The sequence below is a fragment of the Aspergillus fischeri genome, genomic scaffold, assembly GCF_000149645.3.
Source record: "Aspergillus fischeri NRRL 181 1099437636264 genomic scaffold, whole genome shotgun sequence".
NCBI lineage: Eukaryota > Fungi > Ascomycota > Eurotiomycetes > Eurotiales > Aspergillaceae > Aspergillus > Aspergillus fischeri.
In genome coordinates this window covers 4765347-4791521 of record NW_001509762.1, presented here as the reverse complement: position 1 = coordinate 4791521, position 26175 = coordinate 4765347, and the positions used below count along the sequence as shown (strand labels likewise).

Genomic DNA, 26175 nt, shown 5'->3' with positions numbered 1-26175 from the left:
TTGGCTGCTTTGTTTTTATATTCGGTTTTGGTTGTTTCGGTGCTGTTCTTGTGCGCGACAGTCCCGTCGCCGGTTCTTCTCGTCACTCCTTTGGTATTAGCCACGGCGCTTGGTTATGATCACTCGCAATGATCTCATGTCTCTCCTTGAATACTTTGATGTCTTAATGCCCGGAAATGTTCTTGTTCTCTGTTGATTCTCTGAGTTTTCTGACATGGCATACGTTAACGGTGTGTTGTACATTCCTTTTTCAGCTTGGGAACTTGTGCGGGCATTTTGATTCCACTCCTTGCGACGGTTGTACATTATATGGCATTGCATGGCGCTGCAGTCGTTCCTTTTGCATTTCGCAGGTCTGGAAAAAATCGTGATTTTTGGGACGGATCTGATAATGGGCAGCTCTGGCGAAGTGACACAAGGATCTTGTGGGTTTACTCAGGTTGGATTGTTCATTTTTTTCCCCCTGTCTGCCGCCGCTCTGTGTATTTGGGCATCTGGTTGAATATACAGGCATCGGCATACTCGTCCTTGTTTGGCTTTTGCGTGCATCTTGAGGCCGATGTTCGCACCTTGAGTGTCCAGCTTATATGCATAGCTAGGCGTCTGGTACATTCTGCTTTTCCGGTTTTGGTAATTAGTTCAGCTTCGTCGATTGTCTTAATTATAGTTATCCGAGAAGGATATTGGGGAATAATTTGATTGTCTTTATTCGGTTTATTTTGTGCAAAATGGGGATAGAATGCCTCAGGATGCCGTGGTTTCTCAGGCAATATCAACAACGTTGGTGTATGGTATGGTAACCGGGATACCGCACGAGGGGCCTTATCTTATCGGCGAGTCACCTGACCGGCGGGTCATCGGCGCATCGGCGGGAAAAGAAAAGAGTGACTCAAACCAGGAACAGAACAAGGACTGACTGAGCTGACAGTGAGACTGACGCTGTGTGACCCTTGCCTCCCTCTCCTTTCAATCCCTTTCCTTTCAAATCTCTCTCTTAATTTTCCCTCAATTCCCTCTCCATTGACACACTTTCACTCCCTCCCTCTCTACTGTCAATTCCTTTGATCCCTAACATCCTTCAAACCTTAAAATCCGCCCCTCACTTTGAGCAGTTTCCCGCTCCCATTCACACACGCCATGGAAGGAATCAAGAGCACTTTTGCCAGGTGCAAAGAGCAGAAGCGCGCAGCACTCGTAGCATACATCACAGCCGGCTATCCCACCGTCGAGGAGACAGTTGACATTCTCCTGGGACTAGAAAATGGAGGCGCAGGTATGGTTCCTTACCCCGCCGCGCACCCTCACATTCGCCTCCCGGACCATGAAGCCTCAATGCTAACGCAATCCGTTGGATTCCGACAGATATCATCGAACTGGGCATTCCCTTCACAGATCCCATCGCAGATGGCCCCACCATTCAGAAGGCCAACACCCAGGCTCTGGCCAATGGCGTCACGGTCACCACAGTGCTGAACATGGTCCGTCAAGCTAGAAGCAGAGGCCTCAAGGCCCCGCTGCTTCTGATGGGTTACTATAACCCTGTCTTGCGGTATGGTGAGGAGCGTATGCTCAAGGATTGCAAGGAGGCTGGTGTCAATGGGTTCATCATGGTCGATCTTCCTCCCGAAGAGGCGGTGCGGTTCAGAGATCTGTGTTCTAGCAATGGGTAAGTATTGCGTCTTGTGTGCGAGCCTCCGACAGGCGCGGGGTTCGATTCGGTGAATGTTGCTAACTTACTCTCATAGACTGTCTTATGTCCCGCTTATCGCTCCTGCTACCTCCGAGTCCCGTATGAAGCTGCTCTGCAAGATCGCCGATTCTTTCATCTACGTCGTTTCGAGAATGGGTGTCACCGGCGCGACGGGAAAGCTGAGCTCGAACCTCCCCGAGCTCCTGAAGCGCGTTCACCAGTGGTCGGGGAACGTGCCCGCTGCTCTGGGCTTCGGTGTCAGCACCCGTGAGCACTTCTTGAATGTGCAGGAACTCGCCGAGGGTGTTGTCATTGGTAGTCAGATTATCACTGTCCTGGGCCAGGCCCCTGCCGGTCAGGCGGCTAAGCACGCCGAGGAGTACTTGTCGAGTGTCACTGGCCGCAAGCTCGAGAGAGATGCACAGGGTATCCTGACTGATGAGATCAACGTGTTGGAGGCCGTGGAGAAGGCCCAGGCACCGGCTGTCTCGCAGCCTACCGCTGTTGTTACCGAGGCCGATACTCCTGCCGGTCCTGGATTGGCCGACCAGATCGACGCTCTCAATGGAACTGGTAACCCTGCTGCTCAGCCATCGCGCTTCGGTGAATTTGGTGGACAGTACGTCCCCGAGTCTCTCATGGACTGCTTGGCCGAGCTCGAGCGCGGCTTCCAAGAAGCTCTGAATGACCCCAAGTTCTGGGAGGAGTTCCGCTCTTACTACCCATACATGGGTAGACCCAGCAGCCTGCACCTGGCCAATCGCCTCACTGAATATGTAGGAGGTGCCAACATTTGGCTCAAGCGCGAGGATCTCAACCATACTGGCAGTCACAAAATCAACAACGCTCTTGGTCAGATTCTCATCGCTCGGAGACTGGGCAAGACCAGAATCATCGCTGAAACCGGTGCTGGACAACACGGTGTCGCCACGGCCACTGTATGTGCGAAGTTCGGCATGAAGTGTGTGGTGTACATGGGTGCTGAGGATGTCCGCCGGCAAGCCCTGAACGTCTTCCGGATGAAGCTCCTTGGAGCCTCCGTCGTGGCCGTCGATGCCGGAAGCAGGACTCTGCGTGATGCTGTCAACGAGGCCCTTCGTGCCTGGGTTGTTGACCTGGACACCACTCACTACATTATCGGTTCCGCCATTGGACCTCATCCCTTCCCCACCATCGTGCGTACCTTCCAGTCCGTCATCGGCGAGGAAACCAAGCAGCAGATGATGGAGGCCATCGGCAAACTCCCCGATGCCGTCGTCGCTTGTGTCGGCGGTGGCAGCAATGCCGTCGGCATGTTCTACCCCTTCGCCAAGGACACCAGCGTCAAGTTGGTCGGCGTCGAGGCCGGAGGCGACGGTATCGACACAAACAGACACTCGGCGACCCTGACCGGCGGCAGCAAGGGCGTGCTGCACGGTGTTCGCACCTACGTCCTCCAGGACGAACACGGCCAGATCTCCGAGACCCACTCCATCTCCGCCGGCCTGGACTACCCCGGTGTCGGCCCCGAACTCAGCTCCTGGAAGGACAGCGACCGCGCCCGCTTCATCGCTGCCACCGACGCCGAGGCCCTGATCGGCTTCCGCACCCTCGCGCAGACCGAGGGCATCATCCCCGCCCTGGAGTCCTCGCACGCCGTCTGGGGCGCTATGGAACTCGCCAAGTCCATGAAGACCGGCGACATCGTCCTGAACCTGAGCGGCAGAGGAGACAAGGACGTCCAGAGCGTCGCGGACGAACTACCCCGTCTGGGTCCCCAGATCGGCTGGGACCTGCGGTTCTAAGCTGCTTTCCCCTGTGTGGACTTTCAGCTTATCTTGCTTATGAGCGACGTTTGGGCACTTACGATTTTCTTCTTCCCATCTTCCTAATTCTTTCGGTCTGCTTAAAATAGGACGATGTAGTTTATATATAGCATCGGCGATGAGAAAAGCTCGATGATGATTCATCCTCTTTCGGGGTTACACTTGTATCTAAAAGCTGAATCAAATAAATAGATTTTGCATGCTGACTGAAGTTATGACAGCAACGCCTACTGAGTAGTTCGTACCAACACCACATGCTAAATCTATCCGGATATATCTTTATTTCCAAGAGATTGACTTATACTGTGCGAACATACAACTACATAACAGAAAAAAGAGATATATGCAAGCTCTTAAAACGAAAGCTTAACGGCGCGAGCTGAAGACGACGAGATGTAGAAGAAAGAAACACCGCCCCTCGGCGAGGACGAGCCACGCATACCTCGGCAACGAGAAGGACAACGACAACACACGCTTATATGAAAGATTTAGGTCTCGATGAGAGGAGCAGCGCCCACGTTCTCCGCGGAGTTGTCCCTTGTGTCCTTGGCCGGCAGCTTGCGTGCGGAGCGGGCGTAGAACTCGTCCAGAGTACGCTTGGGGATACGGTTCAGCAGTTCCTTGGGGTAGATGCGGAGCAGGTTCCAGGCGATGTCGAGGGACTCGAAGATGGTCCGCGACTCGTAGGGACCTTGGCTGATGAAAGTGCGCTCGAACTTCTCCAGGAACTCGAGGGAGAGCTTGTCCTCTGACGAAAGGGCTTCCTCACCGACGACGGCTTTCATGGCGGCTGTGAATGAAGTGTCAGTGCGCATTCAAATGATGATCCTTGGGGATTCTGTCAAGGATAACTGACCGGCATCTCGTCCAATAGCGTACTTGGCATACAGCTGGTTGGACACATCGGAGTGGTCTTTACGGGTACGACCCTCACCAATGGCAGACTTCATAAGACGTGATAGAGAAGGAAGGACGTTAATCGGCGGGTTGACACCCTTGTTGTACAGTTGACGATCGACGAAGATCTGTCCCTCGGTAATATAACCTGTCAAGTCGGGAATGGGGTGGGTGATATCTAGAGACACAGTCAGCACAAACTGCTAAGCGAACGCAAGAGAATCTGCTCGCAAATCTGCTTACCGTCGTTAGGCATGGTAAGGATAGGAATCTGAGTAATAGATCCATTACGGCCCTCCACACGACCGGCACGCTCGTAAATGGTCGACAAGTCAGTGTACATGTAACCGGGGTAACCGCGACGACCGGGGACTTCTTCTCGGGCAGCGGAAACCTCTCGAAGGGCATCACAGTAAGCCGAGAGATCAGTCATGATAACCAGGACGTGCTTCTCGAGCTGGTAGGCGTAGTACTCGGCAGTGGTCAAAGCAAGACGAGGAGTAATGATACGCTCGATTCTGGACAGCAGTTAATCAAACAAGGCAGACAAACGGAGCAGCACAGGCAAACGTACGTAGGATCGTTGGCCAAGTTGAGGAAGAGAGTGACACGCTCCATACTGCCATTCTCCTCGAAATCCCGGGTGAAGAAACGGGCCGTTTCCATGTTCACACCCATAGCCGCGAAAACGATCGAGAAATTCTCCTCATGCCCATCATGGACGTCCTTGGTGGGCTTCTTGACCAGACCGGCCTGCCGACAGATCTGAGCGGCAATCTCGTTATGGGGAAGACCAGCCGCAGAGAAGATGGGAATCTTCTGACCTCTGGCAATTGAGTTCATCGTATCGATGGCGGAGATACCGGTGGAGATCATTTCCTCGGGGTAGACCTGGAAGTTCCACGTATTAGCTTTACCACCCTGCAAGCCCTGTCATTGCCATGACTGAAGGGCGGATACATACTCGCGAGTAGGGGTTAATAGGTTGACCGTTGATATCCAGATAATCTTCCGCCAGAACCTTGGGACCCTTGTCTATAGCGCGACCTGATCCATCAAAGACACGACCCAGCATGTCCTCGGACACACCGAGCTTCAAGCTGTGGCCGGTGAACTCGACTTTGGTCTAGTATGAGGGCAGTCAGCAGCTGATCCAGCTCCAGAAACCCACCACTTCTACCATCCAGAGGTCAAATGTTTACCTTTTTAACATCGATGCCCGAAGTACCCTCGAAAACCTATAGTAAGTCGCGAAACCATGAGCACCCCGCATAGCAAAAACCGAGCTTCATAGCCTCGCATTATCGGGTTGATTCACACCTGTACAACTGCTCTGTTGCCTATTCATTCGTCCCAGATATCAGCCGTCACGAACCTGGCAGATCTATCGCTCTAAACGCCAGGAGTAAGTCATACCTCTAGCTTCAAGGACCTGACCCGACCGCTCTGTCCCGTCGGGCAGAGTCAAAGAGACGATTTCATTGTAGCGGGGAAATTTGACCTTGTCACAGACAATGTCAGTATGCCATTCCGTTCATGACGCAGATAGGTTTGCGTCGACGCTGCGACCCCAGGCCAATTACGTACGTTATCAAGGAAGACTAGCGGACCGTTGATACCTCCGATGGTGTTGTAGCGGATGCGAGGCTTGATGTTGGTCATCCTCGGGTCAACGAATGATTCGGTCATGGCTGCAGGATCCTTGGCGGACGACCGTTAAGCGCTGAAGGAAGCTATAGGAGAGGGGGATGAAAGGTCAGGAAGAGCTGCTCCTGACGAGGGGGCCAAGTTGTCGTCCGTAGGTGATCGATGAGGGATCCACGCCCGCAGCTCTAGCTTGGCGGTGACGCATGCACGTGATGCTCCTCCGCTCCGTCAGGATGATCTCTTTCGAGACTGTCTAGTATTAATTATTGATTATACAGGCTTGTCGAGATTCCAGGAGAGAATGATATTTTGTCATTAATTATTATCATTTTTTTATTGAAAGGGCTCAGCCCGTTTATGAGGGTATCCTCATACTCTGACAACATAAAAAGATGGGACACAATAGAGAGTGATGCTCGAATAGAGAAGGTAAAAGAGAGCCAGCAAGAGCAGATTGCAGATAGAAAAATCATCCTTGCCCCCCATGGTAGTAGATCATAATCATACATCAAGAAAAAAAAACCTCCATCATTATGGAAATATGAGAAAACGCCCGCCATGCATTATGGCATCATAAAGACAACCGTAGAAAGGATTGTGGAAGCCATAAGACTCGTTCGCAATCTAGTCGACCTTGGCAAAAGCTAGCTTCTTTGGTGTTGCAAGATTGTTGGAAAGGCGAACATTGGTCTTCTTGTTCTTGGTCTGCTTTCGTAATTTCTTGCGTGCCACCATGACCGGGACAGATGAGTTCATGACCAAATAATTGGAGAACGATCCAAGGAGGACACTGCTCAAGCAACATTATATTAGCTTCATATAGATGCAGACCCGTCATCTCGAGCGACTCACCCTTTCAGAGCACTTCGGCCCCTAGCTCCCACGATAACAAGTGTAGGCTCGAGACCGTCAATCTAGCGGTAGAGTGGTCAGTATATCTGGGCAAGCGTTGGTCGCGGACTTGTAAGCACCAGGACGAGTACGTACAGCTTCTGTGATCATGTGTTTCGGGCTCTTGCAATGAATCACCTCGACAGCAACTCGGACTTGCAAAAGGGTCTTTCTGAGCAAACGGACACAGGTTTGAGAAATAATCTCCACCGCACGGTTTCTCTCTTGTTGGCCTTTGGGCACACCCCGGGCATCGACAGAGCTTGGTTTACTGTCCGTGCCCTGTCCTAGACGACCCAACAACGCACGAGGCAAGTTACTGGTGATCGAATCATTCTGTGACTTAAAGACTGTTTCTTCCGTCTGGGAACCAACAATTGCTGCCGAGTCCTGCATTGCTTGGGCGCCCTCTCCGATTTGTACCGACGACCCGAAGGGAATGCCCAGCTCCTCGTTAACTGCACAGACAGCAAACATGGTGTCCCCGTCCCTGAGGATGGTACCGATTGTCCACTCCAGGGCGTAAACAGACTCTTCGCTGAGGTCAGTGGCAACTAGATACTTGCGCTGCCGGCGACGTCCGCCCTCGCTCTCTTCCTGTAGTCGGGCGAAGTCGCCTCGAATGATGGTTCTAATCGATCTGTTGGGGACTGAAGTGTCAATAGCGGACAGTTGCATGGTGAGTTTCTGAGCTCGCTTGATATCCGACAATTCCGCTTCATCGTCGGATCCGAACGGTGTACTGAGAGCGGAGCCAGGATCAAAGCTCGTACGAGGATGAACATCAAGCATATGCGGACCCTGCTTTGCGGAGTGCACCAGAGTGGGCTTCTGATCTGAGAGAGATGTCACCTTCAACTTCTCCTCAATCACCTGGTCGCCTGTGTAATGTTTGTCAGTACGCGGAAGCTATAGAGATCTCAATGAAGCAATACATACGCTCATCCGTAGCACCATCTACCTGCCCTAGAGAAGGCGCTTGATCACTTGCATTCGGAGCCTTCTTTCGGCCACGCTCGATCTCACCATCGCTGTCATCATCACTCGACGATGACTCATCGGGTTCGTCTTCGCTGCTGTCCATTGGGTTGTTCTCGCTATCGTACAGATCCTTGGCCAAGCGCTCATCCCCAGTGGACGATGTAGCAGTGTTAATGTCCGGTTCTGGAGATTCGCTCTCCTGAGGGAGCGAGGTCACACTGGTGCCATTGCCGACTGACTCCGGAAGGGCGGGATCGGAGTGATTGGTATGAGTGTTGTTCATGGGGGATGGTTTTTCCTTGACCGTCGCCGGCTTGGCCGGCTTTGAGGATGAAAGGTTCAGCGGATTGGAGCCAAGTGAGCGATTTTGAGAGCCGGACCGAGCACGTCGTTGGGGAACCCGAGAGTCGAGTGACGCCCCCCGGGACGAGCTCTGTCGCGAGGGCGTCCTTCCTCTGGCAAAACTTGGGAGACTGACTTTCAAGTCAAATCCCGACATCATCGCAGCCATGGTGCTCTTGCTCTGCGATGGCTTATGGTGGTGGGAGGGTTCCCTCGGAGGCTTCTCCGGTAATTGAATTTGAATAGTACGCTTCGGTAACACCGGCATCTCGTTATTGTCGAGTTTATTTCGGTCTACTATTTTTTTCTTTCCGATCGAGATTTGATCCGAATTGTCCGAAGCCCTGCGAGCTGCAGACGGTTCTGATGATTCACCGGGAAATCTCTTCAAAGAAGCGTACGATGTTGCAGTCCCTGGAGCACCAGAGCCCGACGGCGATGCTGAATCCGAAACAGGACCTGCCCAGCTGCGACGATTATTAGCAGGAGAAGTCACACCAACCCCAATACCGGCGATGGAGCCATGGCGCGGAGGCAATATATCAGGAGATGGAGCAGTGTCGAGCCGGCTCCGCACTGGGGCCGCTTGGGCTGGGGGCCTTCGGTTAGACGACGGGCCGGATTCGAGACGCTCATCTTCGACCCATTCAAGACGTTCCGACTCCAGAGCACCCGCCAGAGATGACCTGGCTCGTCTTTTCGTCCGGTTGTATGCGCTACTATTGTATGCGGCCATTCTGGGTGGTTCCGCCCGCGGCGGTTTGACAGTCCCAAGTCAGATAATGGATAATATGCTTTATTGTTTGCAAGACTTGGCCAAGCGTCGAGGAATGTGGAGAGAGATCGATTAGTCAACGATGATTCGTCAGTTTCGCCTTTCTGGCTGATGTATACGTATTCAAGTTCCGCATTCAGGACCAGAAGCTCTCTGCCTTTTCCAGTCCAGAAGTCGGAAGGCTGAGAGACCTTGACAGGCCAGTAAGTGTATTTGCTTGGCTGACGATGCTCTGATCCGGCCGAACCACAACACGGAACGGAGCTGTAGACAAGAGGCGCTGTTCTCTCCGCCCCTCAAATTCGAGAATAGATAGGGATAACTAGAGAACTGCAGAGGCTCGCAAGAGAAAGTTGCGAAAACGAGCAGCAGTTCGAAAGGAAATGAATATCTTTTGTCCGTCACAAACGCGGTAGGAATCTCCCACGGTTTCTCCGCAAAACGCCAAGAGAGGGAAGGAGTCGAAAAGCGCCACAGACAACAACCGCACCGAGGCTCGGATGGATCGAGATGGATTAGACACGGAGGGAGGTGGTTTATGAGATGGAAAAGATGCAGAAACTTACAGGGGTCAAGAATGATACAAAAAGGGGGTTGCCTAGAGAAATAGGGAGGAACACAAAAGGTTCTGCCCGCTGTCACACACAGTCGGGCACAACGTCCAAAAGGCTCGGCATAGCGGGGCATCATATACAAAGCACATGAGGCTGAGGCAAATATTGCTCTTTGCCATCCAGAAGAAGAGAGAAGATAGAAGAGCCAGGGTTCTCATCATCTTCATTCTACAAATTATCCCTTGCATGATGTCACAAGGCTTGGTGATCATGGAGAAGACGATCCATTGCTTGAGTGAAATCTTGTGAAGCCTAATTGCCTGAGGATAGCATTCCAAGCGGGTAATAGTAATAGTCTCTGCCGCCACAAAATAGGCGATTATTATATGTCAGATTGGCTTCGGATTGAATCAATGCTATGTCCTTGAAGGCATAGAGAGCATACGGTGAGCATAGAATTCACCTGGCCTGTTTGTATTTACTGGTGTAGCAACTTCAGGCGGAGATTGCCGCTAATAATGCATCACATGTTGAATGCGGATCGAAAATGATCAACCATACATACAGGAGCAATCAAGGGGGCCTGATAAAAAGCAAATACCGGGGTATGCTACCCCTCTAATATTGATGGGTAATACTCCGCAGTGATCATGATAGTAATGATCTAGCATTGTGTCCTGCTACATATTATCATGCTATTCTTAGCAATGAGCATCATAGAAGTCATAGAAACACCAGGTACCTTCAGTTCGCTCAAATATGATATGCAGTGTGATGTGCAATCCTTCCGTAAGATGTCCACCTTCTTCCAAGGGTTCATGTAGAGACCTGCCAAGTACCAAAGACTCCCGACGCCGGTCGAAAAAGGACAAAAAATAAAAAGGGGAGATCCCAAGTGGGCCGCTCACGCTTTCGACTTCTTCGTCTTCTTGGAAGCCTGACGAGCAGCGGTGGCAGCAAATGCTTCCTCGGGCGGCTCCTCAAAAAGAGTCTTCCGTTTAGTGCGCTTGCCGTTGCCTCCCTTGAGCGTGTCCGCCTCTGTCTGCCATTTTTCCATGAGCGATTCCATGCGATTGGCTTGTCGTTGTTTGATAGCTGCAGCGAGATCGCCGAGATCAGAGATGTCCTTCGACTTTGCCTTCTTCTTCTTCGTCGGCGTCTTTTCCTTGACTTCCGTCTTCGGTTTCTTCTTCTCCTCCAGCTCCTTGGCCAGCTCCTCGGCTTCCTTTGCTTCCTGCTGCGCCCGCTTGATTCTCGCCTGGCGCTTCTTTGCCGGCTCATCTGTGTACTTCTTGTAACCCTCCACCTTGCCTTCGGCAATAGCCTTGTCAATAGTAGCGCGGAACCGCTCGTCGTCATCAAGCACATTGCTCAGCATCACCGACTCGTAGACGCGGTCCATGTCACCTCTGTGGCGGTCGAAGGCCTCCAGGATATCCTTCTCTTCCTCCGCAGAGCCCTGATACTCCTTCTTTAATTTGTCAATCGCATCCGTATCGACCGAGTTCGAGTATAGGTCTCGGTAGAATTCCGTCCAGTCGAAATCTTCGTCGCCGGCGGCCGCTTCCGCAGTGCTGCCGGTGCGATCGAACCGCCTGCGGCGCTTTTCGTCCGACAAGATCGCATAGGCGAAGGCAATCTGCTGAAACTTGGAATGCGCTTGATCTTTCTGGTCGGCAGGAGCCTTGTCTTTGTCGATTTAATCAGTACCACAATTCAATAATCACCGGTTGTGCTTGGGCGGAAATCTCAAGGTAGTTACCTGGGTGATGCTTCAAGGCCAGCTTCCGGTAGGCAGACTTGATCTCGTCCTGAGTCGCATCCTCTTTGACACCGAGAACCTCGTAGAGATCGGTTGCAACTGGAGGGCCAGATGGTCCGTCTTCTTCGTCGGAGGTGGTTCCTTCATCGTGATTCTCTTCGAACACATCCTCGGAATCAGAAGGCATGTTTGCGCTGTTTACGGTAGTAGGTGTAGGGGAAGGATATGGAGAGAAAGACTGGCAAGATATGGCCCAAAATGGTGTTAGAGTCTCCAAAAGACCCCCAAAAATCGATGGAAAAAAGGATGAAAAAAGAGTCAAGTAGCTGGTTTGCTTTGATATGGTGAAGGTGTATGACAGAGGAAACGCGACTTAGGGACGCGACACAAAACCACTTTGATTACCTTATCGGGTTAGGCTGGGGATAGCTTATCAGCTTTCGTCATTGTTTCACCGTCTGGAGAGCCTCGCCCACAAAGCAGACATATCACCAGCAGCTGTTCATTATTCCTGCTGCTCATTGTACAATCATCTACCTCTCTACAACAATTCTACTTCTTGTGAAACCTCACCTCACTAGCTCTCAAATCAATTGCTTTCTCACAACCACCCGCGAAATGACCGCATCCCCCCACCTCGACTACCTCCGCCAATGCCTCTCTCTAGCAGAAAGGTCGCCTCCACGCCCAACCAACTTCCGCGTCGGCGCGATCCTCGTCTCCCACAAAGACGGCGACCTCGAATGCAAAGATGACCGCATCCTCTCAACAGGCTACACAATGGAGCTAGCCGGCAACACCCACGCCGAGCAATGCTGTCTCTCCAACTACGCCGCTGTCCACTCCGTCCCCGAGGACAAAGTCGCAGAGGTCCTCCCGTCCGAACCCGGCCGGAAACTAGTCATGTATGTGACGATGGAGCCATGCGGGAAGCGACTGTCGGGGAACGTGCCGTGTGTGCAGCGGATCATCAGCACGAGGGAAGGAGGGCGGCCGGGGATTCAGAAGGTATATTTTGGGGTTAAGGAGCCTGGGACGTTTGTTGGGGAGTCGGAGGGGTGTCAGATGATGACTGCGGCGGGGGTTCAGTGGAGGGTTGTCAATGGGCTGGAGAGGGAGATTCTGACGGTGGCTACGGCGGGGCATGAGAATAAGGAGGAGGAGATCAAGGCGGCGTTGGATCAGGTAGAGACTAATTTGGATGATATCAGTGATGAGGAAAGGCAGAGACAGGCGCAGATACCTCGAAATCCTAAAAAGCGTTGAGCCATTCTACTGTATTGATGCGACTGAGTTTATAGGATATACGCATTTGTGGAGCGCGGCAAGTAAGTCATATACAGGTACTCAATTTCATGGTCACAATGACACTTTCTTGATAGTGAGGTACAATGGACAAGAATGCAGGGTATCTTCTTCACTGAGGATACTAGACGATGCCTCCTGCACACTATATCTTGATCTCTGGTGATACTGCTTTATATATAGTTGCCGCATCAAATGAAATACTGCGCAAACTGTCTCAAAACCTCCAATGGCATGCCAAGGGTATATCAATAGCTCGGGACCACTCGACCAAAATCAATTATCTGGCCCTGTCCTTCGTATCTCCATCTGCTGATATATGCTGGCGTGGACCCGGCACCACCGTTCGACGTGGCATACGCGCCAACAAGCGAGCCTACATCAATCGTCACTACTCAGCGATAACACTTGGCTTCAAGTGTTCAAGGCTACACTTACCAGTAAACCGTCCCGTATCACCACTGACAATGAGCGAGTTGGCGCGGCCGATGATTTTCTTCTGTGCAGTGTGCCGAGCCGGGGCAGCCGCAAAGACATACTCGGTGTCGCTCACGGCCTGGATCTCAAGCCGGATGGTCTGTCCACGCCATTCCTTGGGAACAGGCACAGTGGCTTCTGGAAGAGGACCTTCGTAGTTACCGCGCCCTTCAACGCGGAACCGGAAGGACAACGACAGCCCGTCGGTTGTCTGGAGAAGGACAATACCAAGATCGATGTGCTGCTGCTGGGTAAGGAAAACAGTCACCCCCGCCTCTTCATCGGCAACCTTGGGGTCAAAAGACACGTCCACGGTGTACGTGAACAAGGTGTCGGTCTGTTTGCGCATAACAAGCGACAGGCCATCATCCGGCTTGAAGTCCGCAGCTCCGGTGAGGTTATAAAAGGAAGCTGCGAGCCGAAGAGTATTCGGGTGGCCTCGAGGGGAGACGGTAAAATCCTCTGTCTTGGGATATCTCCAGTAGTGGAAGTGCGCCGGGATCTTCGATCCGGGCCTGAAATCAACTTTGTCGGGTTGCTTGATCCATCCGCCCTCGCCGCGAGGAAGTCGCTTATTTGGTGGTGGAAACGGCCCCTGCATCTGGCCTCTCACAGGCTGGATGACAGGCCATTCACCCTTCTCCCAAGCGGCAGGGGCGAGCACCGTCTCCCGACCCATGGGATAGTTCTTCCATGCAGGCCCTGACCGGGTGCTCAACGCCACGGCCCACCAGTTGCCGTTCCCATCCTGGAACAAGTCCGCATGGCCCACAGTCTGGAAGTACTCCGAGGTGCCCTTGTTCGACAAGAGCGGGTTATGAGGGTATGGCTCCCAGGGACCTGTCCGGGTTCTAGATCGCGCCATGGTCTCCGAGTGGCCGAGCTCGGTACCTCCCTCTGCGATCATGAGGTAGTAGTATCCGTCTCTCTTGTAAATGTGCGGGCCCTCGGGCCAGACTCCTCCGGTGCCGTTCCAGAGGTAGTCAACCGGGCCAACCGCCCCGGTCTTTAGATCAAGTGTATACTGCTTAATCATCTGATCCTCGGCAGACGTGACATAGACCGTCCCATCGTCATCCCAGAAGACATCCGGGTCGATGCCGTGTACCGCGAATTCGAGCGGATCGCTCCACGCGGCGTCATCGTACGGATCAGACGAGGTGAACAGCAAGCCCTTAGTCTGCGGACCCAGGTACGAAACGATCAAGTAGAATTTGCCCTCATGATAGCGCAGAGTGGGCGCATAGATACCCGACTGCTGGCCATCCGTGATGCGAAGATCAGGGATCTGGCTGGGCCGATTGAAGGTATTGCTTGCCAGTTTCCAGTTCTGCAGATCTCGGCTTGCATAAAGAGGAAGACCGGGGAAGGCAATGAAGGTGGACGTCACGCAGAAAAAGGTGTCCTGCTCCGATACGTAGGCACAGCTGGGATCAGAGTGCCAACCAGGGAAGAGAGGATTGGTATACGATTGGTTACGTGTGGGATAGGATAAGCTGGGAGCTGCCATTGCCAACAGTAAACTGGCAGAGATCTTTGAAAGCAGACTCATGACGAGTGATATTGAGTATCAGTTACAATCAAGCTCCATTGCCCTGCATTGACGACCTTCCTCTGCTTCTGGACCCTATTATATACCCCAGACTTACAGATGCGGGGAAAGTGAACTATAATCGCTCGATTTCCACAACTGGCATAATACTGAAGTTGATTGCATTGCAGGAGCATGCATTCCTTCAAGGCAGCCGATTCAGGCTGAATAGCCCATTCTATGGGTAAACTCATCCGGAAGACTTCACGATTGGCGACTATGAATAAAATCTGCACTTCGGTAGATAGACATGCCGAACGGGCCAGTGATGCTACATCATGGTGAACCTGAGAAAGACTGATTGGAGGACTTTTTTCATGGCCAATAAATAAGCCCGAAAACTAATCATTCATTGATGACCACCTGCGTAGACACATAGATGTCTTTGTGAGGATAATGCGCCAAGGCAGTTGGCTCCGGCTAAAGAGCATAGAGACAAGAGTGATGGAATACAGCGGATGGTCTAAGTTGTGAAAAGCGAAATCGATTAATCGAGGACCAAAGTAGCTCACGAAATCTAAGAAAAGAACACGATTGATCATGACAGATTTGCCTTCATAAACTCCGAGATATCCTTGACGGCCGGATTGACATATTTCTCGTCGTCGTAAAAGTCCATATGGGCTGCATTCGGCACAATCACCTTCTTGGTGGCCCCTCCTATCTTCTTATCCAGGTTCTCCGTGTGCCAGAGAGAACCGGCCTTCTCGCCAGCAATGAGGAGAGTGGGCTGCGTTAAGAACACATCCGCCAGGTGGAATGCGTCAAAGGTGAGGACACGCGGGAAACTGCGAAAGAGCATTCTGTTCTCAGCACGGGGGTGCTGCGCCCGCGGTGTAAGGTAGTAGTCGTGTGCTTCTCTGAGATCTGCGGGAGTCTTGTCGTCTAGTTGAGGTGGCACGTAGGGCGCAGCAGCCATCTCAGCGCCTTTGTTTTCGGCTGAAATTTGCTGCGCAGCCATCTTGAGGGACTCGACATGCTTAGAAGCAGGTTCATCACCGTACCAGCCTAGTCGTGCGGAATCGCCAATGTTGACCATACTGACTGTAGCGAGAGCTTTCAGACGGTAATCTGCTTTCGCAGCTGCGACGGCGTAGCCTCCGCCAGCACAAATGCCCAGGACACCGATCTTGCTTGCGTCAACATATTCCTGCTGCTCGAGGTAGTCGACAACGCTCCACACGTCGCTGACTCTTGCCGCTGGGTCCTCCAGGAAGTGGGGTTCGCCTCCGCTCTCGCCTTGGTGAGAGGCATCGTAGGAGACGGTGACGAAGCCCTCTTGAGCGAGCTTCTTTGCATAGAGACCGGCCGTCTGCTCTTTGACGCCACCGCCAGGATGTACGATCACAATTGCCGGGAGCTTGGCGTTGGATGATGTTGCAGGCATGTGCAGTAAGCCGGCGAGCTGAATTGGTCCTTTCTTGATCGAAATGGACGACATGACGAAGGTTGGCTTGGAATTGCAGAGTTGAATGAGATGTATGTTCCTGACTGTTTTCGACTGAATCCTTGCAGTGATTCACTGCTTTATATATTGTCAATCCATCATGTTCACTTATATTGATAATCCCGAATATTATCGGATGCGGGCTAGCATTTCGGGCTCGGATCCTCTGACAATGGATATTGACGTCAAGACAGACGCCCGAAGCATATCAGTCTACATTTCAAACGGAGATTGGAGATAGACACTCTGATTACCGTAAGTCAGTTATGCCCGAGATGACTTGAGAATGTGTTACCAGAGCCGTTGAGTGACAGATCAGAGTTGAACAGTCAGAGCTATCACGTGCAACAGTCCGCCAGCCGACGCAGCTCTTGAACTGCACCAATCTCTCATTCATGTCATCCCAGCAATATAATAATGAATTTCATTCGCGTGCGCAATCATCTATCTTGTCAACAGGTGCTCAGCAGACCATCACAATCATAGCAAAGCAGCTGGCCTCATATGGCTCTTTTTGGCGCGGATCCAGCACGGCAGTGTCCCGTGGCGCAGTCTGCTATCAGTAGGATTATCTGAAGGTTGCGGGTTCGACCCCCGCCGGGAGTGGCACATTATTGTTGTTAGCTCCCGTGGCGCAATGGTAGCGCGTCAGACTTCTATGCTTTGGGCCTGTCATCTCTTCTTTTTGCTTCGAGTCTACGTTTTATATGCTCTGTTTCTCAGCAATAATACTATACTATCTGCTATTATTTTTTATTGCCAACAACGTTCCTGCAACCTGAAAATCAATTGACAGTCCCATAGTGTGATCCTCACGTGACCCAATTCGCATCGGAAATGCGCTGTCTCTGATGTTTCTATCTTCTTGACATCTCGCAGCAATATCATCCGGAATATTGCTTAGAAAAATGATCCTATGGCGACAGCTGAGAATGGCAATCTTACGTTTTACCCGGCATTTTGCTTCAGGGCATCCCCGACCCATTTCACCTGGGTAAAAATGGCAGCGGCGGATGTGCATCGACTCAAGAGACGGCCGGGATTTGAAGGTATGCCAGCGTACTTGTCTAGATATTCATTACTTTGTGCTTTTCTGGACGCTGCATCGTCGCTTTTGTTTTTCTGCTTCTTTGCTTTATGCACACAGTAGTCTATGTCAGTATTTGTTACTACGGTACTACCTGGTTGTCACCATTCACAAATGGCTTAGATACATACATACCAGCCAACCTGTTCAAACGTGGCGCAGACTAGACGAAAGTAGCAACTCTAACGAACACCCAGGCCAAAACATCTTCTTTTATCTCAACCACCCCATCCGCTTCGTGACCCTGGTGGGCATCATCGTCGCCAGAACAGACGTCTTCAAACGCACAATCCTCACACTAGACGACAGCAGCGGCGAGACCATCGAAATCGCCGTCCTGAAAGCCGAGTCCTCAGAGCTGGACTCTGCAGAGCGGCCTGCGCACCGACAGCAACTGCCACCGGAAAAGGCCGCACGCCATGTCGCAGCAACCAACAGGACTGACCTGGACATATCACCCCTTGTCCCGGGGACCGTGGTGCAGGTGAAAGGCACGCTGACGGAGTTCCGAGCTGCGATGCAACTACAGCTAGAGCGCTTCTTCCTGATCCGGAACACGGCCGCCGAAATGCGGTTCGTGGATCAGCGCAGCCGGTACCTGGTTGAGGTGCTGACCGTCCCGTGGGAATTGACGGGTGAGGAGGTCGAGCAGTTGCGGCTTGAGGCAGAGGCGGAGGAGGAGCAGGCTGAAAAGGAGCAGGAGCGAGCGCATAGGAGGCATAGGAAGCATGCGGAGCGTGAGGAGAAGGACCAGCGTCGGATTCAGAGGATGTGGGAACGTGAGGAGCAGTTTAGGGAGAAGGAGGCGGTTCTGTGTCAGGAAGCTGGGCGCAGGGCCATGCGCGCTATTCAGCGCAAGCGCGTCATGAATATAAGCAGTGAAATGTGAGAGCGGGTATCTCTATATAGAACGGGAGGTGTTTCGGACAGGGCACATGTACGCTTATGAGAAATGACCGTTCATAGATTACCGCACGTCCAGATAAAGAATTTCATCAAGTCTTTTTTTAAAGCCACAAACACATTATACAGACACAGAATCCGAAATCCAATGCGTATCAGCAGATCGTTACACGTAAGTCATGAGCTGGAAAGAATCAAAACCAAAAATAAGCACTATCATGTCATATCAAACCAAGGTATCTTTGAGGACTGGAAAACGCCGAAAGAGTAATGAGCCTGTCTTTGAACAAAGACAATCTACCTCAAGTCCATCATTTGTAGGTATATGTCTTGTAATCGTACCCGCCACCGCTGCCACCGACTGGGCCACCACCTTGACCGCCGAGCAAGCCACGGTAGTATTCTTCCTCGTTAGCCCAGCTGCTTCGAGAAGGAAGATGGTCATGATATTTGCTCTTTTCGCGTTCCTTTTCCCTCTCCCGAACAGACTCGTACAGCCGCGGATCGTCACTCTCGCGGTACCGCCGACTATCCTCGATGATATCTCCAGGAAGCGTGGATGACGTGGTACAGTAATCATCGCTAGAGACGCCAGAATATCGACCTCCACCATTGTACGAACCGGACAGCAGGTCACTCTCTGAATGTCTGTAGTCACCTCCTCCATGTCCACCTCGAGAAGAGCTCCGTGCCCGGCCATGTATACTTATTGGACGCTGAGATCCGCAACTGCCTGCACGAGGGTACAGAGGGTCCTGGCCGTACGTGTCGTACGCTTTGCGGGCTACAGGAGGGACTGATCCCTCTTTGGAGCGGGAGCCAGTGGAGAAGGAGTCCTTGTGTCGGTGGGAAAGGCCACCTGCCTCTTCATATACCTTCCCTCCTCCCGGCTGCGCACTATATGGCTTCCTCTCACGCTCAATCGGCCGAGACGGGACCTCTTCCTCATCGTCATCTATTATGGCTGAAGACGACTGGTGCTGCTGCTGCTGCTGCTGCTGACGGCCCCGCTCTGCCACCGAAGAAGCTGTCTCGGCGGCCGATGCAGTTGAGCTCGTAGACATCTTGTGGCGGTGCGCGGCAACCTTCTTGAGCTCCTCCTCGGTGACTGGAGGCAAGTCGACACCACAATGCTTCGCGATGAATTTATCGAGCTCATCTCTAACCTTAAGATTCGGTGCCTCGGGGAATAGCCGGCGAGGAATCTCCTTTGGAAACCTTTCTCGTCTGTCATCTGGGTTGCTGATAGGCATGTTCAGGACTGCCTTCTGCAACCGTTCGTACTCTTTGTCTGGGTGCGCTTGAATCATCAAGGTAGCCCAGCGTTCGAAACCTCTGGGCGTCAAGCCCGGGATATCCGGCCGCTCGTTCAGTTTAGCCTGAACAAGATGATGTTCGGCTTCCACTTCACGGAACAACCTCGAGATTGAAGACGTGCGGTCATCGAAGATGTCTAGAGATACTTGAATTAGATTTGAGTCCCAGATAGGACAGCATTACACTTACCTTGCCACGGGTAGAGGTCTGAAGGGACTTTCGTATCCTCGTAGAACTTCTGCAGCTTTTCGGGAACGACCACGATAGTGTTACCTGGAGGGTAGTCCTCGATCTTGCACACTGTCAGACGCAAAATTTCTCCAATCATCGGCATCCATGCTTACCAGATGGACTGCTATGCCGCGCAAGAGCTGGCCTAGTCTCTTGGTTGGCTTGCCTTCCTCAAAGAGCTTGCCCCATATTTTCTCCAATGTTGTCATCTCCGTCACGGTTGTTTCCCTCGACGGTGGTTTTGGGCGTGCTTCCATTTTCTGGCCTTGATCGCTTGCCTGGCTATACGGCGACCCCCTTCTCTCGACAGCAGGTACGGGGGAAAGTCGTGCACTAGGTTGAGCGCTGCTCGGATATGTGCTAGTTTGGGAGTACTGCTGGTAGTCGGGAGTGTCGGAGACTGCAACTGGTTGCGACGAAGATGGCTTTGGTGGTACAGGAGGTGGCGATTCATACTCGTTATAATTGTATTGGGGAGCAGAGCTGGGAGGCGGAGGCACCCACTGTGACGGCGTCGGACCGGATGGTGGCTGCGGCGATGGTTGCTGCGACTGAGGTGGATGCTGAGCTTGGACGTTATCCAGACCAGTTGCTTTGAGCTGTTGAATCACGGTCGCAGTGATTTGGGACAGGACTTCTGGCGATAGATAGGTGGGCGTGTCAGCCTTATGGAAAGCCGAGCTGACAGCCTCATTGATAGTTCCAGTGGATGGCTGCTGATACCATGAGTATTGCTGAGGTGACTCCGTATATTGGCCTTGAGTTGACGATGGAGCCGCCGGAGGCACTTGGGGCTGCGGCATGTTCAACCGATCAGGGCCGTACTGGGAAGGATAGGGAGGAGGGTAGGTCGAAGAACGATAATCACTGGACTTTGTTTGGCCTATATTGCCCGCCTGGTCGTACGGACTCGAGCTTCTCTGGAAGCCATCGTAAGCCATGCAGACTGTCGCAGTCACACAGACAAGTTAGCCACTGTCCACCCTGTGCAAGTGTCACAATTTCCGCTAAGCCTGAGCCACACTCTGGGATGAAGGAAAGCGGGAGAATTCTGTTGGTAATACCAGGAAGCGATGAAACTCTCGATGTGGTATGCGCGGCGTGGGACAAAAGATTTGAGAAAGGTAAGGTGTCTGCGCAGGTGACAATAAGATGAGGGGCGCAAGACGGAGGGGCTCAGAAACAGTGTGGATCTTCGCTTTGAAACAGTACGTGCGTCGTGTCAGGTCGCCAGCAAGATGCTATCATGAAGGGAGTTCTGTAAATATCTGCCCGCGCACAATGGAAATTAAAAGAAAAAGAAGATCATCGATGGAGACATGCAGCGACGTTGACTTGCGAGGCTAATCTCAGCCTCCACCACGGGACCATACGTCACCGCCCCAGCGCCGCTGCAGAGGAGGGGGAAGGTCAACGGCTACACATATTAATTAGTGATTATCAGCATTATGACTGCCGGTGTACTTTGAATGTGTTTTTGACGAGGCTGCACTTTCCCTTGCATGTTGCTAATGAGTTTGCGATACAGTCCAGAGCGCTAGAGTTCATGCGAAGAGACATTGGAATATGGACATCATCACCACTGTTTGCTAGATACTGTATGACAATTCACGAGAGCCGGAATCGCTGTTGGCAGATAGTACAGAGCTGTCGATACTATTTCACAATTCAAACCCATGGATATCGCAAATCACTTCTGGGTCTTGCGGGGAAACGGAGCAAGCCGTCTAGTACCATGGTTCAGCCTGCTGTGGCCGTTGGGACATTGATCAAGAAGACTAAAGCAAAAGTCAACATTTATTTTCTCTTTCTAACTTAGTTTAATTAACTAACTGACTCTGTGCCGCAAATTTAAGAATCGACTAGAGGTAATCTTCTAATCCTGCGTCGTCACCAGCCTCATCGTCAGAGGGGACGGTGGCGCCAATGGGCTCGGGGACTCGCATTGTAGGCGCCTCGTGTTTCTCGAAACGTTTGCTCTTCTCGAATTCAGCAAACTGTCCATTGGCAAGGGATGCACTCATTTTATAAGGGACTTACTGGAACCTTGGCAAACTTGGAGTTGCCGCCCTTCTTAATGGGTTTGGTGACAGTAGAGTTGACGTCCACTCCCCAGGTCGCCCAACCGCCGTGAACGGACCCTGGGGTGCCAGAAGGGGAGCCAGAGCGGCGGTGGGCCACTCCGTTAGAATCGAAAGCTGTAAAGGGTTGTCCTCCGCGCGCCGAGTTCGCCTTCCTATTGTGATCTTCAATGAGCGACACGCCGCCGATGTCCTGCTCACCACTGCTGTCAACATGTTGGGCAGTGGGAGCCGCCTTCAATGTGAGTCGCTGGGTTGATGCAATCAAGGAAAGAGAGTCGACTTGTCCCTAAAATTGTGTTAGTACCAGGATGTACGCATTTGTGGAGCATTTTGAGGACGGATCTGCGTGACTGACAGTTGTGTACGTATCGGGGGCAGTTGAAAGCTCACTCTCAGTCAAGAGTTTAGGCTCCTCGAGAACTGGTTCGGCATCGGTGTGACTCTGCACGCAATTCATGCATCTCTGGGAAGAACCAGATGTCAGCTAGATCCTTAGCCAATAAGAGAGACATGAGGTAGTAATCCTACCGCTGCGTCCCTGTCCTGTCTTTGAGCTCTGGCAAATTCATCAAGACTCTTGATCTTATCACAGATACAGCACTTGAGTTCAACAGTTTGATTTCCCGAGCAGATGCGGCATTTTGCGTTGTTCTTCGTCAAAGCGACATTCACACCGTGACTCAGGATGGCATGACGAAGGGCTTCGAGTTGCCTATTGGAGTAGTTACTCGAGGAACGAATCTTGTTGCAGGTTCCACATTTGATCCTATTCTATGTTAATTGAATCCGTGGATAAGAACGAACAAGCAACGGATAAATGACTGACTTTTCTGGTATGTTGACGCTCTGGAGCCTGCAGTTACCCTTCCATCAGTTCCTCGGTGTTATTGGGCAAAAGTCTCTCATTTGCTTCTCAGTGGTATAAGGAAGCGAGGATGTGAATGGAACCTACCGTTTCTTGATCTCATCGCTGTAGCCTCCAGCATACGCACTTCGAAAGGATGGAGGCATCTTGTCTTGAAGGTGGTTCAAAGAGGAAGGTCGGTGATGGGAATCGTAAAGAGTCAGTGGTTCGAAGAGAGTAGAGACCGAGGCAAGCAGTTAAAGTGAAGAGACATCGAGAAAAGGCAGTTGGTGGGATAAATACTGCTCACCAACACTTCTGGACAGTTCCGTGCACTTCAGTCTTGGGCAATGAAGTGGTCTCCGGTGAATGGAACTCTAATCAAGTGAATAGAGGGGACGGTCATTCCAAGCTGTTGACTGGAAGATGATGCTAAAGAGTGGCTAGAGGGGTAGAAAGATAAATTCACAGCAAACAGAAGTAAAACATGATGCATCTTAGTGTCCAAGAAGAGGGTACGAAAAGAGAAGGTTCCATGTATTCTTTCTCTCAGTGAGCAGCCACCTTACAGTGCAGAATAGAGGAGCACCTGATGTGTGGTTCCTTTTCGGGATGAGATCAATAAGTTTGTATTTGGGACAATCAACCTGTTTTGACTATCTGCCAGTATCCTTCATGGCATATATGCACCAACAGTATGATTTTATTCCCTAGAATGTAAACATCTGCAAAGTGAGGCAAGTGCAAATGCCGGAAGAGCAGTCAAGCCAGGCGCAATCAAACAAAGAATGGAATATCGACTAATATGACGATGAGGTGAGGCGAAAGTCATTCAGCCGGAGCAGTGCCAATTAATATTGACATCAAAGTCAACATGTATTCAATATGTTTAGGGAGACCTCGTCAGAGCCTCTGACATAAGGAACTGGATTATATGAATGTGTATTAGCTACGGATGTCCAAGTGAGGGCAGAAGGGAATATGAGATGCCTATCTGCATAATAGTAAGATGAAGAGCTCGCAGGAGAGTAGCTGAACTTCCTGGCCTCTAGCTGCGACATCCTTCAAACCGCATCGCAGAATTCTTAGTTAGCTTTTGCTCAGCTGATTTCCGGCCTACTGAGTAACCATTATTTGCAGGCTACAGAGGAGATCAGGAAGTTCAAAGTGTGTGTACTAGATGCGAAACATGACTGAGCCAAACGCAGGGAACAGGTTGAAAGCAGTAAGCAGTTGTTATTGAATGCTGTTTGAAGGTCAATCTTAAATGTCTAGGTATCATGTTCATTTCCTCCAATCAACCCTTTACACAATTCATAAGGTGTACAACGTATTAGGTACTACTTGTGCATGGCTGGGAACACCTGAGGTACTCGTTACTCCGATATATCTGAGAGATGCATGCAAAGATTTGTTGTACGATGGGTCATGTAGGGTCGACCAAGGGACCCGGGAAATCCGAAATGCTGTGCAGTTGGGATCCATCCGTTTGGGATGATAGCGTCCAAACGTCGCCGGTTTGGCCTCTTGCTCGAAATGAGCAAGTCATATCCCACTGGTCGCAGGAGCAACGAAGGATTGCTCAGGAGATCCCGATTCAAGGTTCGAGATTTCAGGACAATCTTGGTCAGGATATGTCTAGCGTCATTCCAGAAGCATGTCTATTTGACGAGCCGTGTCTGGCAGGGGCTGCTCTGATGATCCTCCATGGTTGGTACATGGGCAGAGACGTGACAGTATCGGTTAGTCTCCTCCAACGGTTTAATAATAATTGGACTGCTAAGACGGGGACTCCCGCAAATGCAGCGAGCTTCTGCGAGTTCTCTCCTGTTTTCCAGGCAAAGGAGATGGAAAAGGATCCGTAACTTCCCCTGGAATCCTGGATAATCACCCGTCCTATCATCAAAATCCCTCATACATAATAATTTCTGTCTCCTTAATCTAAATCCTTCTAGAAGGTCATAGATGCGCAACGGCTTCAACGCTTAGATCGTACTAAGTATCACTAAGGGGTGATAGTGGTCTGAAGGTTCTCCATAATAGTTAGAGGTAGAAGATGATGATCTTGGCAAATAAGGAGTGTAGTACCGGAAATCAGTTGTTGCGCATCAGAGTCTCCAGAGACTCCAACTGTTTGACAAAGCTGTGTCAGTGTGACTCTCTATTTTGAATTTCCTTTTTCTTTTTTCAACTCAGGGACGGGTCACAGATGAGGTGGTCCCACCACAGGATCCTCTTTGGCCCCTCTTTCCCCAGCGAACCTTTCACCGTTCACTGCACTAGTAGAACTACCGACCACTAAGAGACTAGAACAGTGGACAGTCTCTCGGATAGCTGGGACGGGCCTACAGCGAAGTGGGGATCCGCATTCCCCGAGCGACCCGGCGCAATCAGGAGACCCACGAAAAGTCGAAAATCCGCAGACACAATCCACTCCTCTCTTCCCGGCTGGACGGAACCATCAATCCTGGCCAATAATACTAGTTAGGTCGGCCAGTTTTTATTTTTGAGCGAGGAGCCACTAAGAGCTGGTCTTTCAATAGATGGGCTATTGCCACCCACCGAGGTCTAGCCCGTCTTTTGCTGGTCACGCACTTTTCCTTCTATGTCCGGGTGCCCAAAGGCCACAGTCTGCCGCGTTTCCCTGTTTGTAACGGAAGGGAATAAACACTAAACACCCGCTAGTCAACACAGAGTAGACACTCCGGATAGTCGACCTTTTTCGGAGGGGTTTTTTTCAGTCGATTGTTCTCTCCGATTTCCGGTCTTTTTTTAACTTGTCCTAGGTATCGACTATCCCTACATGACCAACAGTGCAAGGCCTGAATTGAGCGGCAAGTCAGCAAAGCAATCATATATGATGCCAGAGAGAGCTCAACGCGGAAGAAAATGGACATCATAGGTTGGATAACAATGTGATATGTTGTTCTCCCTAGGCTCCTAGCGTAAGCACATTGCCACGGCAGTTGCATCTACTTCGCATAGTAATCCAACGGAGTACGGAGTACACAGAACACCATCTGAAACCTGATTTTGAAGCTCATTTTCACAGCAGTAGAGAGTACCTGAACCAGTCTCCCTTCAGCTGATCAGCCTGATCTGCTCCCTGCTATGACATGTCTCAAACTGTATTTGGAAGCAAGAAGTCAAAGCTGATCTCGAAATGCAGAACGATTAAGCATATCGATTGTACATACTTAGCAGTCAGCACCATTCCATGGTCCATGGACGGGTCGGACGGGTGTCCCCTGCCCCTTGTTAGGTTAAATTGCACATGGCAACTCTGTTTAGATGGACTATGTGGCAGTGGGTCAATAGCCCATTTAGGTGACACAGTGTCATAACAGTCCAAGGAACTCGAGCAGTACTATGTATTACCCGTCTTTGCAACGAGTAACTACTCAACCGCGCTTGCATGTTGATGTGGTTACGCCGTAATAATCGAGTACTCTGTACCTGTCTCTGTGCCCAAACGGGTGATGTGAAAATAAATAAGGGTCGAACCAGGCGACAGTTCCTTTCGCTTGTTATCTATCTGATGCTAA

At 51.3% G+C, this 26175-nt stretch overlaps 10 protein-coding genes across 10 annotated transcripts, besides 2 other annotated features; 3 read left to right on the top strand and 7 right to left on the bottom strand.

Moving 5' to 3' along the window:
• Positions 1–956: 956 nt before the first annotated feature.
• Positions 957–985: a microsatellite.
• Positions 986–1137: 152 nt separating this feature from the next.
• Positions 1138–3474, top strand: trpB (tryptophan synthase TRP5; the record flags this gene model as incomplete). Its single annotated transcript, XM_001260782.1, has 3 exons — positions 1138–1273; positions 1363–1666; positions 1746–3474. 3 exons carry the CDS (start codon positions 1138–1140, stop codon positions 3472–3474), a joined length of 2169 nt encoding a protein of 722 aa, XP_001260783.1.
• Positions 3475–3983: 509 nt separating this feature from the next.
• On the bottom strand, positions 3984–6081 carry NFIA_088410 (H(+)-transporting V1 sector ATPase subunit B; the record flags this gene model as incomplete). The annotated part of the gene is made up of 9 exons (XM_001260781.1): positions 3984–4285; positions 4352–4570; positions 4636–4910; positions 4967–5283; positions 5357–5518; positions 5595–5630; positions 5713–5732; positions 5809–5893; positions 5980–6081. The coding sequence occupies 9 exons, from the start codon at positions 6079–6081 to the stop codon at positions 3984–3986; spliced, it is 1518 nt and encodes a 505-aa protein (XP_001260782.1).
• A 582-nt stretch (positions 6082–6663) lies between these two features.
• Positions 6664–8989, bottom strand: NFIA_088400 (universal stress protein family domain protein; the record flags this gene model as incomplete). Its single annotated transcript, XM_001260780.1, has 4 exons — positions 6664–6829; positions 6892–6953; positions 7027–7811; positions 7870–8989. 4 exons carry the CDS (start codon positions 8987–8989, stop codon positions 6664–6666), a joined length of 2133 nt encoding a protein of 710 aa, XP_001260781.1.
• A 1497-nt stretch (positions 8990–10486) lies between these two features.
• Positions 10487–11531, bottom strand: NFIA_088390 (DnaJ domain protein; the record flags this gene model as incomplete). Its single annotated transcript, XM_001260779.1, has 2 exons — positions 10487–11271; positions 11345–11531. 2 exons carry the CDS (start codon positions 11529–11531, stop codon positions 10487–10489), a joined length of 972 nt encoding a protein of 323 aa, XP_001260780.1.
• A 431-nt stretch (positions 11532–11962) lies between these two features.
• NFIA_088380 (putative DRAP deaminase) lies at positions 11963–12610 on the top strand (the record flags this gene model as incomplete). Its single annotated transcript, XM_001260778.1, has 1 exon — positions 11963–12610. The coding sequence occupies one exon, from the start codon at positions 11963–11965 to the stop codon at positions 12608–12610; it is 648 nt and encodes a 215-aa protein (XP_001260779.1).
• Positions 12611–12897: 287 nt separating this feature from the next.
• NFIA_088370 (glycoside hydrolase family 43 protein) lies at positions 12898–14678 on the bottom strand (the record flags this gene model as incomplete). The annotated part of the gene is made up of 2 exons (XM_001260777.1): positions 12898–13025; positions 13088–14678. 2 exons carry the CDS (start codon positions 14676–14678, stop codon positions 12898–12900), a joined length of 1719 nt encoding a protein of 572 aa, XP_001260778.1.
• Positions 14679–15255: 577 nt separating this feature from the next.
• On the bottom strand, positions 15256–16158 carry NFIA_088360 (uncharacterized protein; the record flags this gene model as incomplete). The annotated part of the gene is made up of 1 exon (XM_001260776.1): positions 15256–16158. One exon carries the CDS (start codon positions 16156–16158, stop codon positions 15256–15258), a length of 903 nt encoding a protein of 300 aa, XP_001260777.1.
• A 1006-nt stretch (positions 16159–17164) lies between these two features.
• NFIA_088350 (OB-fold domain-containing protein) lies at positions 17165–18140 on the top strand (the record flags this gene model as incomplete). The annotated part of the gene is made up of 2 exons (XM_001260775.1): positions 17165–17213; positions 17449–18140. The coding sequence occupies 2 exons, from the start codon at positions 17165–17167 to the stop codon at positions 18138–18140; spliced, it is 741 nt and encodes a 246-aa protein (XP_001260776.1).
• A 325-nt stretch (positions 18141–18465) lies between these two features.
• Positions 18466–20643, bottom strand: NFIA_088340 (uncharacterized protein; the record flags this gene model as incomplete). Its single annotated transcript, XM_001260774.1, has 3 exons — positions 18466–19607; positions 19661–19763; positions 19816–20643. The coding sequence occupies 3 exons, from the start codon at positions 20641–20643 to the stop codon at positions 18466–18468; spliced, it is 2073 nt and encodes a 690-aa protein (XP_001260775.1).
• Positions 19129–19155: a microsatellite.
• Positions 20644–21564: 921 nt separating the features above from the next.
• NFIA_088330 (uncharacterized protein) lies at positions 21565–22797 on the bottom strand (the record flags this gene model as incomplete). The annotated part of the gene is made up of 5 exons (XM_001260773.1): positions 21565–21699; positions 21743–22072; positions 22142–22249; positions 22315–22552; positions 22739–22797. The coding sequence occupies 5 exons, from the start codon at positions 22795–22797 to the stop codon at positions 21565–21567; spliced, it is 870 nt and encodes a 289-aa protein (XP_001260774.1).
• Positions 22798–26175: the final 3378 nt, after the last annotated feature.